The 15,720-nt window shown below is 38.3% G+C and overlaps 1 protein-coding gene across 1 annotated transcript in view; it reads left to right on the plus strand.

Moving 5' to 3' along the window:
• The window catches only part of LOC127640202 (talin-2-like), a 188,375-nt gene that overhangs the window by 143,694 nt on the left and 28,961 nt on the right, over positions 1–15,720 (plus strand). The window contains exons 32-41 of the mRNA XM_052122659.1: positions 1,521–1,610; positions 1,702–1,824; positions 2,338–2,481; positions 2,783–2,944; positions 3,136–3,276; positions 8,514–8,695; positions 9,578–9,710; positions 10,250–10,351; positions 12,830–13,000; positions 13,220–13,366. Of these exons, the coding sequence (XP_051978619.1) occupies positions 1,521–1,610; positions 1,702–1,824; positions 2,338–2,481; positions 2,783–2,944; positions 3,136–3,276; positions 8,514–8,695; positions 9,578–9,710; positions 10,250–10,351; positions 12,830–13,000; positions 13,220–13,366 (1,395 nt within the window). The remainder of the gene's footprint in view (positions 1–1,520; positions 1,611–1,701; positions 1,825–2,337; positions 2,482–2,782; positions 2,945–3,135; positions 3,277–8,513; positions 8,696–9,577; positions 9,711–10,249; positions 10,352–12,829; positions 13,001–13,219; positions 13,367–15,720) is intronic.

Raw genomic sequence — 15,720 nt, forward strand, 5'->3', positions numbered from 1 at the left:
TAGCTGACCATGATATTGTCTGATTTATTCAGGATTATAAAAAAATTGAAGACACAACTTTGATAGGCAGGTTTGTTTTTTTATGTAAAATACGATAAAAAAAATGTCTCTGTGAATTGTTTGATATCTTACAGGTCCCTACCTTTCATTTGATATTTTGATTGATATATTTATACAGTACTGTGCAAAAGTCTTAGGAACATAAGATGTTTCACAAAAGCATTTGTCTTCAGATGGTTATTTATATCTTCAGCTTTAGTGTGTCAATAGGAAATATAAATGTTAGACTCCCAAACATTACTTTTGCAAATTAAAAGATTAGAATAGATGAACAGGAAGCCCTGCAACAGATGTCATTTCCCCCACAAAGCCTCCCACTGAACACCATGTCAGTCTGAGATTACAAGAGAACAAAAGGGGGGTCAAAATCAAAAGGAACAGTATCTGGTGTGGCCACCAGCTGCATTAAGTACTGCAGTGCATCTCCTCCTCATGGACAGCACCAGATTTGACAGTTCATGCTGTGAGATGTTACCTCACTCTTCCACCAAGGTACTTAGAAGTTCCCGGACATTTCTGTGTGGAATGGCCCTGGCCCTCACCCTCCGATCCAACATGTCCCAGACGTGCTCAAAGGGATTGAGATCTGGACTCTTTGTTGGCCATGGCAGAACACTCACATGCATCATGCACAGAATGAGCAGTATGGCTGGTGGCATTGTCATGTCAGGATGAGCCTGCAGGAAGGGTACCACATGAGAGAGGAGGATGTCTTCCCTGTAACCCACAGTGTAGAGATTGCCTGCAATGACACCAAGCTCAGTCTGATGATGCTGTGACACACCGCCCCAGACCATGACGGACCCTCCACCTCCATATCGATCACATGTATTGTTTTCTTAGTAGAATTCAAATGGGGTGCATAACTTTTGTGGTCTGCAACGCAACATAAGAGAGAAGCCAGGTCTACGATCCCGTATCTGTAGTGCGGCAATCGAGGGAAGCCTGGTTGACTTTCGTGCACTTGCGTGCTTTAGTGAAAAGTGATCAATCATCACGCGCAAATCACTGTTTTCGATGAGATCACTGAATGCATGATGTATATCATAAAATGTGCTTAGGCTGACCAAAATGCCCCTTGGGCAGTTGCCAAAAACGTTTCAATGCAGGAAAAACTGTTGACGCTGCACACTCTAGAACCATTCTGCAAGATCAGAAATTGCTCTGTGCCGATTGAGTTCAGCACTTAATTTTATGGGCACATTGGTACCTTTACCTGATTTGCATAATTCTGTTAGTGAATCAGGCACTAAAACAGCGTAGATAGCATGTGAAAATAAACTGCACTATCAGTGAGTGCAAATTATACTTAGTTAATTCCCTTCTCAGCCTCTGAAAAGATGTGAAATATTTGATATCTTAGTTGTTCATTTACTCTTTTTACTTTTACACGGCACTTTGATAGTCTACAAGCAATCTTACCCTCTCTCTCTCTCTCTCTCTCTCCCACATATACACAGGCCGTGCGAGGAATGCTAGATAATCCAAATGAGCCAGTCAGCGATCTCTCCTATTTTGACTGCATTGAGAGCGTTATGGAGAATTCCAAGGTAAAGAATCCATTGCAACATTCCAACATTTTCTAAAAAATGAGAAGCTGTTTATTCCAAAAGGGGATCTAATACTTTTCGGTCTGAGCAGGTTCTCGGGGAGTCTATGGCTGGAATCTCACAGCATTGTAAGACGGGAAATGTGCCAGCATTCGGCGATTGTGTAGGTGTGGCGTCCAAAGCACTGTGTGGGTTGACCGAGGCAGCGGGGCAGGTGAGCTCTTTGGCTGGTACCGTCTGATACTACTCCCACAATGTACCCGGAGCGTTGCTTTAGAAACACTTTTTTCTATAAAGACAACATGAAATTGTATTCAAAACACAGTTCAAACTGAGAAAAATACTTTCTCCTTTCTGAGTGTAATGCGCAAAGTCAGCTATAAGTAGGCCATTTAGAAGTTTATTTCCCCAAAAGTAGGAATAAGTGCGGCCTATTGGAGTGAATTTGGAGTGTTCAGCAAACCAGTTTGAAATAAATTGTTATTTTTGCTATTCTGTTTGGTAGCACTTGTGTCGCAGGCATTTCTGCAGCTTTAACATTTGTAACCAAAGGCATTAACTAAGAATGTAATAGGAACCATTTTGATTGTTTTCCATGATGTGTTTAAGATTAGTTTGCTAAATAAAAATAATTTCTCCATTTCTCTCTCTCTTATTTAGATGATTTTTTTACATTTATACATTACATTTTTCCAAAGTAATTTACTAATGAGCTCACTCCTTTCAGGCCTCCTATTTGGTGGGTGTCTCCGATCCCAACAGCCAGTCAGGTCATCAGGGATTGGTGGATCCCATCCAGTTTGCCAGAGCCAATCAGGCGATTCAGATGGCCTGTCAGAACCTTGTGGACCCAGCCAGCAGTCCTTCCCAGGTGGCTATTTTAAATGTTTCTTTCTGATTTAATCCTCTAGGACCTCTGTAAGCATTTGGGTTATTCTTATGAAATTTTCAAGAATATGTCATGGTCGGATTTTACCCAACATCAAAGAAAATCTGAAATGATTCTTAACACAAAATAAACAAAGCCTGCATTTAGGGCCATTCATAATTTTTGCATTGTGACATTAACCTCCCAATTCTCAATACTGGAAGGACGTTTTACTTGTACTTGACCCATTGTTTTCAAGGATGAGTCTAATTTTTACTATATTATTATTTATTTGTTTGTGTAGGTTTTGTCGGCAGCTACAATCGTTGCAAAGCACACCTCAGCCCTTTGCAACGCCTGTCGTCTGGCGTCTTCCAAAACAGCCAACCCTGTAGCCCGAAGACATTTCGTGCAATCAGCCAAAGAGGTCGCCAATACCACTGCTAACCTTGTCAAAACGATAAAGGTATGACCTGTAATTAATTGTCAAAAGGTAATTTGGTACTGGAGTAATTCTGAATTTATTGAATTTTCACCATTTGTATGAAGACTTGAGCTAGCCTGCTATTTGCAACCATATAGCCAGCAACAAAGCTTCATTTGTGTGAGGGTTGCAGTATTTTACCCTTAGTGATCTTCCTCTACTTTTCATCTCAGGCCTTAGATGGTGATTTCTCAAATGAGAACCGTGAAAGGTGCCGCGTGGCCACGACCCCGCTGATTGAAGCTGTGGATAATCTCTCAACCTTCGCCTCCAACCCAGAGTTTGCTAGCATTCCTGCACAGATAAGTAATGAGGTGATGAAACACTGAAAACCGGAATATTCAATGTATTATTTATTCTCCCAGTGTATGTGTGGGTCAGAATTTGCTAACATTGTGGGAACCAATTGTCTCCACAAGGATAGTAAAACCTGAAATCTGAAACTTAGTAGGGAGTAGCCAAAGGTCACTATGAGGAAAACTGCTAAAATAAACATACTAAATAATGCCTTAAAAAGGGTTAGTGGATAGAAAATGCCAGTATCTGTTGTGCCTACTGTTTTTTTTTTTCGATTATTATTTTTAATGTATTTAATTTTGTCCATATTATCATTCTTGTACAGTTCGTATTTAATATAAAATAATAACATTTAAAAAAACTTAGCTTAGTGTAAAACAATAGAAGTCAATGTAAGTCCCCACCATGTTGCTGCACTTTTTGTGGGCCAAATTTAAGAGAATGTCCTCACAAATAAAGTAAAACATTTAATATTTGTATATATGTTATATGGTTAATATATGGTTAAATTGCACTTTGAGGCAGTGTTGGTCACTTGATCTCAAGTACGAGTTCTCAATGTCCGAGTCCAAGTCACCAATATTGTGTCAGAGTCGAGTCCAAGTTGAGTCGCCAATAACTGCGATGAGTTACGAGTCCATGTCATAAAATAAGCAAATAAAATAATATTTCTGTTACCATTTTAAGTTTATTGGCACACACACATTCAGCCTTTCAAAGTGTATTGTACAAGAAACCATACACAATAACTGTAGGTTTTTATTTTTAGTAATGTTACTTTATAATGTTGCTTTTAGGAACTTTAGGCACAATTTTCTTCATTTGTTTTTGTTATTAGTTTAGTACTAATTCTTTGTCTTGAATAATTAATTGAGAACTTAATAAAATTCCATCCATCCAATCATCAATCAATCAATCAATCCATCCATCCATCCAATCATCAATCCATCCATCAATCAATCCATCCATCCATCCATCCAATCATCCATCCATCCATCCATCCAATCATCCATCCATCCAATCATCCATCCATCAATCAATCAATCAATCCATCCATTCATCCATTCATCCAATCATCCATCCATCCATCCAATCATCCATCCATCCATCAATCAATCAATCAATCCATCCATTCATCCAATCATCCATCAATCAATCCATCCATCCATCCATCCAATCATCAATCAAGCCATCCATCCATCCATCCAATCATCAATCAATCCATCCATCCATACAACAGTGCCTTCTTGCCATTTATTTGAAGTTTAAATTCTCAGGTATTGTCCTCTAGTGTTATATTATCAAAATTCATTTTAATTCAGGCATTGGAGCAATTCACATGATTTTTCATGTATGAATGGTTGGATGTCCTTTTAACAATGGGATTACTTAACTGTTTTAGCCTACATTTGTGATAGACTTGCATCACACGAGCCAGTCTCCATCTCTATGTGAAACTGTCATTAACACATGAACACACGTCAACGTAATCTTATGTTCCTGTTATAATTATAACTCATAATAATGATTTACGATTTTGTTCCACATATTATCTAATTTTCTACGTATGTGCCACCACATAGATTCTGAAAAATCCTTTATGCTTTCGATACACAGTTGCGCAGGTACGTTTTCTCAATGTGTTTTTGTTCATGGTTTCTGTCATTTGATTTGCTCATGTCTCGTACATTGTCAGTGAGCTTCAGAATATAATTGTTGCAGTACGATTTTAACCATGTATTATGCACCACCAACCAAATGGCGAGTTGATTTCTCAAACTCTGGTATTCTCCTTCGCTATACCACGTCTACAGAGGCAGAATATTTGTATGAATAAACAGAGGCGGAGTTATTTTGCTTTATAATAGATTTGCGGGTACACATGACATGTTTTGAGTGACACACGCACACTCTGAACGAGAGCAGGGAGATTTCAGAGTGTGCGTCCAGATTTGAGTGAAAGCAAATTAAATCGGAATCAGAGATTCGTGCTCGTGCAACCAGGACAATACATCACATACATGAGATCTCAAGCCAAAACGTAGAAGTTAATGGTTGTAACAAGTCAGAATGCACTCAATCCTCGAGTCCAAATCAGAGTCATTGGTGTTCGTCCGAGACGAGTTACGAGTTATCATTATCACGACTGGAGTCTGACTCAAGTCCGAGTACTACAACACTGCTTTGAGGTTTCCCCCACTGCCTGCATGAATATCTAGGTGACTCCTCTGTCTTTGAAAAATTGCCTGTGATGTTGTGCCAAAACTAAATGGTTTCTGCCCGTTCACAGACTGTCTGACAGTGAACTTACTATTATCTGCTGTTTTACAGGAAGCCCAAAAGGTCAATGAATGTTAAGCAGATTTTTACATTATTTTCAAACACACTTCATGTTCTTTGAATATATGGTCACCTTAGTCTGTTTTTTGGTTGGCTTATGGGAGTGCGAGTTAGTTCTAACAACAGCTTAACTGATGTTATTAACAACTTGTTCATTATTTAAAGGATAGTTCAACCAACAATTAAAAATCACAATTTACTCACCTTTATGTTGTTCAAAAGTGAAAAAAATTATGTTAGTTACGAAGTTTGTTAGTCTTAGTCAACATTTACTTTCATGAAAGTGAGTGGTGACTAATGCTGACATTCCTCCTAACATTTCCTTTTGTGTTACACAGAAGAAGAAAAAAAAAAGATTTGGAACAACATGAAGGTGAATTAATGATAGCAGGTGATGTCAATGATTTTTTGTTTGTTTTGTTTTGGGGTGAATTATCATTGTATTGGTGCACTTAGTCATTTTTTCTCCATTAAAAAAGTTTTACTCCTAAAGAAATAAATTGCAATTTTGAAACATAAAATATGTATAAAATCATGAGCACTCACATGAGATAAAGACTCTAATCACATCAGTAACCTTATAAAAGCTGTTTTATTCCACATTGGGCAGGGGCGCCCTCATGGGGGCTGCCATTTTAGAATCACATGACCAGCTGAATACTACTCAGTAGCCATCTTGAATGCTGCTGCATCCAAACCACTAGGTGTCACTGTAAGTCAATGATGACACAAACTGTGTGCACCTTTAATGCTGGTATTTAGGACCGGAAAAGACTGAAGGTGTCTTGTCAATATTCAGGTTATTTTGTGACTGTTGAGTTCCTTTATGTTGATTAGTTGAAACTAGATATGTAAAGTCAAAGTCTTTCTTGCAAGTCAGTTCACTGTCAGCTATCTTTGGAATGTTTTCGGGAGACTATTTCCAATTATGGCAGTGCATCTCCTATCTACTTGAATAGGGGGACACCAAAATCTCAAAAACTGCTTGCCAAGCTTACGTTTAAAACATAGACTGTAAAAAAAGATGGACGACGTACCTTCACTCTTTTCCATTGGTGAGAACTGAGTCTGCGCAGTTGCGATTTCGGGACCAGACCTGCGCAGTAGTGAGCAGGAAGTAAAGCCGTGAAATCAAGGCCCCGCCCTCACTCTCGCTGAATCAATCGCAATGACACGCCCCTGCGCTTTTGACTTTTGACTTATGACGGTGTGAAATAATTAATTATAGATATTTAGATATTCAATTTAAAGCTCCAATCTCCTCAGTCCTCCGAAGATCCCGAAAAAAAGTCTGTTGGTGCTTCAGTGACTACTTCGCTCAGAGAACCTGTCAATCACAGATGTCAATCATGTCACAGCACCGTTTTTATAGCATCAAATAACTGACAAAAAAAAAAACAACTTATTTTGAAAACAAACACTTGAAATTACATCAACGTGATAGTTTCTGTAATTTACTGTAGTTTCTATCTTTGGAAAAAAGATATCTGAAGTGTAATTTAATTGTTTAGTTGGTCTCACGTCCCGTTGAATAACATGGAGGCGGGGTTTATGACCTATACTAGGACCAGTCACCGGGGGGCGATCGAGATGTTTTGGCTTCACTTTTGAGGGCTTGTGTGGCACACTTGGTTTAAACAGCATATTTCAAATCAGCAGTAAAATCTGACACATTGTGCTTCATCTCATAATATGCAACAAAAAAAAAACGGCTTGTATAGCTAATGCACATGTGCGTTCTCAAATTGATTAACAGGTGATCTCTGTATCTAAAAGGTTATTGGCTCTTTCGCCTTTAAGGCAGGACTTCCTTTCTACATCTGTTGACCATTGGGCGTTTAGAGCTCCTTGATTGGGCATTCCAATTTCACCCATTCATTTTGACAGAAGTGGTCCATCTCTGATAAATAAATAGTCTCTGGTAAAGTTTGTCAAGATATGTAAGAGCTCAGCGTGTCTTGAGGCTGAATACCAGTTCAAATCCAAGGCTTGCTGAGTGACTCCAGCCAGGTCTCCTAAGCAACCAAATTGGCCCGGTTGCTAGGGAGGCTAGAGTCAAATGGGGTAACCTCCTCATGGTCGCTATAATGTGTGGTTCTCGCTCTCGGTGAGGCGAGTGGTAAGTTGTGCGTGGATGCCGCAGAGAATGGCGTGGGCCTCAACACGTCTGCGCGGTATCAAACCACGTGATAAGATGTGCGGATTGACGGTCTCAGACATGGAGGCAACGGAGCTTTGTCCTCTGCCACCCCGATTGAGTCACTACGCCACCACAAGGACTTAGGGCGCATTGGGAATTGGGCATTCCAAATTGGGGAGAAAATTTGGAGCTTAAAAGCTCAAGGAGGAGCTAGTGTTTAAATTGTTGGTCTCAGTTTAAGGAAATTTTTTTGGGGACAACAAAATTTGAAGAGTAACAGTATATTGGCTTTGTGAAGCCAACATAATAATTGTATTTGTTGATTAATAACTTTTTAGGGTTGGATGATATTTTTATGATATTTTCAACATTTTGGTTTTATATTTGGTTATAATATATATGATATACACTTTTATTGAAAGAAACTATTGAAAAAAAGGGAAAGGTCCTTGACTTTAAAAACAGACTAATCAATGTCCAAATTAAAGTGTAAGCCACACATCTAAAGTAACTAAGGAATGCTGGGCTTACCTGAGGGTCAGTTCCACACACTAAAGACATGTTTTTTTTTTTGTTTTTTTTATCAAGCTCTTCCTCGTGTTCTCATTCACAGTGATTTTCAAATAGTTTGCCCACCATGCGGCACTGATTTGCAGAAGTGTGATTGAAGCGTTTCTCAAATGTAATATTACCTTTTAAAGTGATGTATTGTCCTCGATACGTCAGAGCCAGATGCTACATACTGAACTCTATTAAATTTCTTTCCAATCCCAGGGTTCTGCCGCCCAGGAGCCAATCCTGCGCTCTGCTCGTTCCATGCTGGACAGCTCCACCCACCTGTTAGAGACCGCCCGCTCACTCATCATTAACCCCAAAGACCCGCCCACCTGGTCCATCCTGGCAGGCCACTCCCGCACTGTGTCAGACTCCATCAAGAGCCTGATTACATCCATCAGGTTCGTATCGTGTGAATAAAGACTGATAGTTGGAACATTTATGCTTTTTGTCTAACAAAACTCCTTTTGTAAAGATTCAGTTAAGAGCCCTCTCAGAGAGTTATAGCTCGAGCCATCAAACTCTAAAACCTGTGAAATGTCACCAACCAAGGGAAAGTTCAACAGATAGTCTTAAAGAAAACTTTGCAATTCCGAAATGCCTGTTGCTTAAACTTGTTTCTGACTTTTTTTGGCAGATTTTCATAATTTTTTGAAAAACATTACAATACCTCAATTATTTGTTCAGAAAAAGAGGAAACGATCCAATGGCTCTCTTGTCTGTACATAATAACAGCTGGATAACAGATTGTGTGGGACTTCATTGGGTTGTATATTGTAGTAGGAAATCAACCCTTAGTGAGTTTTGATTTTCAGTGAGAGTGCCCAGGGTGATGGACTAAACACAGATCAGATATGTATGCTTATGTTAAGGGTGCATACAGATAAACTGATCTGAGATCGGTGGATGTGAAGAGCTGATGTTGTCCTCTCAGCTATAACATTCTCAGCTGTCACAGGAACAGCGGCTGGGATCCGTGCATACCTGGCTGCCCTCCGTGTTTACTTTCCTCCCAGAACATTCAATCAGATCTGATGATCTGGGAACTTTGGCAGCACTTAAACTATAGATTAAAAATAAGAAACTAAATATACTGAAAACTGAATCTAGCAGTCATAGAATGAAAGCCAATGTAGCTAACTAAACTTAAGTGAATATTGAAATAATACAATTTAATAAATCCTGTAATGTGATGTGCAATATCCAGATTGTGTGGAGAAAGTTTATTCAATTGAGACCCATCTAAAATGTATATAGCAACCTCTCATGTTCTGTTGACATAGGGACAAGGCTCCTGGACAGCGGGAATGTGACCATTCCATTGACAGCATCAACAAGAGCATCAGAGACATTGAGCAGGTGTCTCTCGCAGCTGTAGGTCAGAGTCTGCCCCGCAGAGATGACATCTCCCTGGAGGTAACAAAACACATACGTCACTTTATGTTAATTCCTGCTGTTAGCATTGTATGTGAACTTTTGAATAAACTGTTAATGAATGCATTACTCTAGTATGGTGCTATTTGGTATTATATCAGCTCTAGACCTCGGCTTTAGAGGATCCATGTTAGTAGTTTTGTAGCATTTTCTGTTCTCTCTAAAAAATGTATAATATTTTTAATAATTATTATTGATTTTGTTGAATTAATATTATTTAATATACTTTTATTTTAATTATACTTAAAATAGCTGTAATATTTAATTTAGCTTATCATGACAATTTCCCCTGTCTAGGCTGCTTTTGCTACCTATATGTAAATGAGCTCTGTTATGATTGGCTACCCTTTGTGAATGTAAAATTAGATGCTGAAAAAACACAAAAATGCCGAAATGCACTGGATGGTCAATGATGTCCTTCTAATGCATATTTAAAAGGAAAAACTTGGAAAAACAGTTCAGATAGACGCATTAAAGCGATGTTTGTGAATGGATCTGTCTAATGTTAGTGCTCCTTTTAGGCTTTACAGGAGCAGTTGACTTCTGCCGTGCAGGAAATCGGTCACCTCATTGACCCCATCTCTACTGCAGCCCGAGGGGAAGCTGCTCAGCTTGGACACAAGGTAGAAACAGGGATGAAGCACAAACGATCTTACCTCTGCATTGTACTTAAAGGTGGAATCCATGATTTCCTAACATAGAAACTCATACTCCTACCTAATGCTTATTTAAGCATTAAGATATGAGCGGACATGCTACAGTATGTTGTGAATAGAGTCATGGCTGAAGGGCATTGTTAGCCACTTACGAATGTAGTCAAAAAGGCATGTGACCACACCGCATTTGAGGTGTAAACGCTAGTCGTTCCAGTATGCGTCCAGGGCAGCAGCGAAGTGCCACCCCTCACCTGTCAATCAACCACTGTGCTAAAACAAGAGTTTAAACTTTGCTGATAGCATGCTGCTTTAAAAAGAAATAACTATGTCTGATATCAACATGCCAAGACGCTGATAAGAAGCACACACATCTGAAGCTCAGCTAACACAGGTACTGCACTAAAACAATGGATAATTCTGCTCCATGTTGCGTGAGTGCTTAGATTAAATTTCAAGTGCATCTGGGAGAAACAGCATGCCAGTTTTTTTTTCAAAATTTCCTTGTCTTTTCTCAATTTTGCATGGTTTATTATCATGCAAAGCTGGTGTGTTTTCAAAGTTAAATGTAAAAAACAGTAACTGAACAAAGATATGCAACAAAAATAATGACCAGCAATGGGTTCTGCACAGTGATGCAAATTGGAGGTAGAACGATATATCGTTTTTTTTATATAATATATATATATAATAACTTGGTAATTAGAAGTCTTTATTTAGTCACACATTATACATTTGCACATATACAATGAAATCTTTTTTTTTTTCACAAATCCCAGATAAGCTACTTTTAGCATTGTAACAGAGCCAAGAATGTACCTAGTGAATTTTGTGCCTGTTTGTAGTTAATAGTCCCAGTTATGCTCCAAATCTGAATTTCTCTGGTTATTATTGGAATTTTGCACAATAAACTGCATCTGGGATTTTATTAATTTTGGACTCTTGTAGACTCTGTGCCATAATAAGAAAAGACCAAGAGTTGTTTTGTTATTTACATTCTATAAATAAATTTTAATAACTATGTGCCAATTAATCAGTTATAACAGGTAAAATCCACTATCGGTCAACCTTTAACACAAATAGTAGCTTGGTGACAAGGTCATAGCAGTGCTTTATCACAAATAAAGCATGGCTATTGACCAATTCAAATCAAATCACTTTACTGTCACACTACCATGTACACAAGTGCAACAGTAGGTGAAATTCTTGTGTGCAGTTCTGAGCAACATAGCAGTCATGACAGTGACGAGACATATACCAATTACAATAACATATTTACACAACACAATTTACATATCAAATGTACACATAATTACACAACACAATAATAATATACAATGTACAGTAAACAATACACACAATATAGAATACACATACAATAAAAATATATATATATACAGTAGATGTATTGAGGAGAATATAATTATGACAGTCCAGTGTGTGATAGAAGATGATGATTAATAAATTGCAGTGCTGATTATTGAACGTGAGAGATCAAATGTTCAAAATTCTGATTGCTTGGGGGAAGAAGCTGTCATGTAGTCGGATGGTGCGTGTCCTGATGCTGCGATACCGCCTGCCTGATGGTAGCAGTGAGAACAGACCATGACTCGGGTGGCTGGAGTCTCTGATGATCCTCCAAGCTTTTTCCACACATCGCCTGTTATATATGTCCTGGAGGGAGGGAAGCTCACCTCCGATGATGTGTCTGGTAGTTTGCAACACCCTTTGCAGGTCGTTGCGGTTGTGGGCGGTGCTATTGCCGTACCAGACGGTGATCCAGCCAGTCAGGATGCTCTCTACAGTACTAGTGTAGAACCATGTGAGGATGTGGTGGTTCATTCCAAACTTCCTCAGCCGTCTCAGGAAGAAGAGGCGCTGGTGAGCCTTCTTCACAACGGCCTCAGTGTGGACGGACCATGTGAGTTCCTCAGTAATGTGGACACCGAGGAACTTGAAGCTGCTGACTCTCTCCACCGGTGCTCCATTAATAGTGATGGGGCTGTGTTCTCCGTCTTTCTTCCTGAAGTCCATCACAAGCTCCTTGGTTTTACTGAGGTTGAGGGAGAGGTTGTGCTCCTGACACCAGCGTGTCAGAGTGTGCACCTCTTCTCTGTAGGCTGTATCATCAAGGATCAGAACTATTCATTATAGAGCATGATTTGCATAATTAGGACTCCTGGATTAACATTCTTTGTTGTTTTCTGAAACAGAGTTCCTGTCAACCAATCATTGCCTTCTGATTTTAGAGTCAGGTCTGCAAGGGATTGTCAGTACCCTTTTTAATAGTTATTCTGACAACAACAAGGATATTGAATGTCCCTTTTAACTGGCATCGTACTTCTGTACCTCCTAATTGTGTAAATTATGTTAAAATAGTGTCACTTAAGATTGCAATATGGCAGTAAATCGATGATAGATATTGATAATTCAAGTTGTACTTTTCAGGTGACTCAGCTGGCTAGCTACTTTGAGCCAGTGATCGTGGCATCAGTGGGACTGGCGTCTAAACATGCTGACCACCAGCAACAGATGAATATACTGGATCAGACCAAAACCCTGTTTGAGTCAGCCCTACAGATGCTCTACGCTGCCAAAGAGGGCGGAGGAAACCCCAAGGTATGACATAACAATAAAAAATGGGTCCAATATGTATGGAGAAAAAGGTAATGGGGACCTTGCAGATTTGCAACCTGTAGTGTCTTACTGCATATTCTATTCAAATGATGTCTTTTGGATTTGTTTGTTGGTAAAGTGGTGTTTATGGGTCTATAAAGGCCACCTTATTCTCATTGTGATGTGCCAGTGATATGTATTCACTGTTCTCTCCTCTTGAAGGCAACACACACTCATGATGCCATAGCCGAGGCAGCCCAGCTGATGAAGGAGGCTGTTGATGACATTATGGTGACTCTAAATGAGGCAGCCAGTGAGGGGGGAATGGTGGGCGGCATGGTGGAGTCCATCGCTGAGGCCATGGGACGGGTCAGTGAATATGCAGAAATACATCCAAATCTAGTGTTCGACCAACAAATGTTTTTCCATATCCAATGCTGATAGTTAGAGAGCAGTGTGGCTGATGACTGATAAAATTCCAAGAAATGGCGTCCAAAAGGTGAAGAAATGCATCTAAACAAACCATACTAACTAATGGCATCTGGCCATTGAATTTGTACTAGTATGGAAGTATATTAATGACAAATGTATTTGATACAAAAAGGTAGGGATGTCCCGATATTGCTATACCAGTATTTGGTCCGAAACTGCGCTCATGTACTGATACTGGTATCTGTAAAAAGCTCAGGTACCAAAAACTGATTCCATCTGACGTATGAATGTTATTACATAAACATTCAGCCCACAAATGAAAATCATGTTATGTCCTAGTGAGATTATTTAACCGCAAAAAATGCGATTTAATGAGATAAATATATTGTTTGCCAGGGTTGGGGAGTAACGGAATACATGTAACTGGATTACGTATTGAAAATACAAAATATAAGTAACTGTATTCCACTACAGTTACAATTTAAATCATTGGTAATTAGAATACAGTTACATTCAAAAAGTATTTTGATTACTGAAGAGATTACTTTGCATTTTATTGTCATTTGTTTCATTTAATATTTAGTCCTTTCAGATGTTAAACATTTATACATATAAATGATGCGATCCAAAGTGCATTTGAACAGCGGTGAAACACTTTCTTATGATGTGTTACATTCATACGAGCAGACAGAGAAGTACGTTTGAAGTAAGTTTGGAGCAGAAGAAATAGAAATAAACCTTGTGTAAATTGACAGCTTTACGCTAAGCTAAAATGCTATTTCTAGCCATTTTACCTGCACATGTTACCAGACACAATCATGTTTTTTTATCAAGAAAATTTACGTTGGGTCAATTTCTTTTTTTCTAGTTAGACCTTTGATATTAGGGCAAAAATCTTATTCTTGATAATAATTTTTGTATTGTTTTCCTGTAAACAAATTAATAATATTAAATATGCTTTATTAACAAAGATAATGTTGTACTGATGGCGGCTGCTCTTATCTGTTAAGGCTCCTACAAGTCTCATACAGGGAAAACAACGTCATGAGCATCACACGTTTGTAGCAAATGACAGTTAACAGAGTGCAAATTTACATTGTTGCACGAGGCACATACAGAGTACATATTTATTTCATTAAATTGCAGCCTTTTGCAGATTGATCATCACTTTGAGTCTCTTACCGACCGACTTTTCCAGAATGGGAATCAGCGTTCATAACGTCAGAGCTACTTGGTGAAAAGAACACAAACACTTCAAAATAAAAGCTCTGTCAGAATTAATGTTGAATTTATAGAAAAAAAAAAAATTATGATAGAAATATACCTCTACTGTACATTTTTGGAATATTCACTGTAATACTGCCACTACTGCTACTAATAATAATAATAATACTAATGATAAATCAGTAGTAATTGTATTATACTTAAGCAATATCTAAAATCTGTGATGCCCGTTATGCAGCACTTTATTTGACAAAGTTGTATTTTGGATTGTGCTGTGAGGTTCTGTATATAAGCACTTAATTTGATAAAAAAAATACAATATTATGTTGTAAATTAATTGTTATAATTTCGTTTGATTAAAGTATTAATTTATTTATTTATTTAAACCCCATTTTGATGATAACATTTAAATAAACTATTGATATGAGTTTAGAAAAAAATAAAGATCAACTCCGTATCGGTGAGTACCAAAAATGAAGTATCTGCACTCGTTCTCAAAAAAATGGTATTGGGACATCCCTACAAAAAGTATGTTAAATTCCACAAATTGATTAAAATACAACCGATTTTACCACCCAATGGCGAAGCTTAGTATCATGCAACAGCACTCTACTCGTTTCCTGCATTACCCAGATGTGCAAGGTTGGATTTTCAGCCCAATTTGAACTACTTACATTTTTAAGGCAAATTTGTAAAGCATAGTATAATGGACCAAATATTACCTGGCAAATAAGAAAGCTGTAAATGTAAAAAAACCTAAAAATATTTTGGAACTGATCTTTTGGAACGTTTGGAATGTTGCTGGCTTGCAACATTTCGTGATCCTGTTTCCCTTTCTTCACCCTATAATTTCTTGTCATCTCCCCCACTTTCCCTATTTAAAAAATGTCAAAAAGATCAAAATCCTTTCTGTTCAAAAGCTCTATCTGACAGTCACACGTGTAAACTCATCACCGATGCTTCAGCTTTCTCTTTATCTCATTATTAACCTGAATTAGCACAACTTCTGCATGTATCAGCGGTGAATGTGTTCAATCCTTCATTGTACTGACTCATGTAGAAGACAA

The sequence above is a fragment of the Xyrauchen texanus genome, chromosome 49, assembly GCF_025860055.1.
Source record: "Xyrauchen texanus isolate HMW12.3.18 chromosome 49, RBS_HiC_50CHRs, whole genome shotgun sequence".
NCBI classification, from domain to species: Eukaryota; Metazoa; Chordata; class Actinopteri; order Cypriniformes; family Catostomidae; genus Xyrauchen; species Xyrauchen texanus.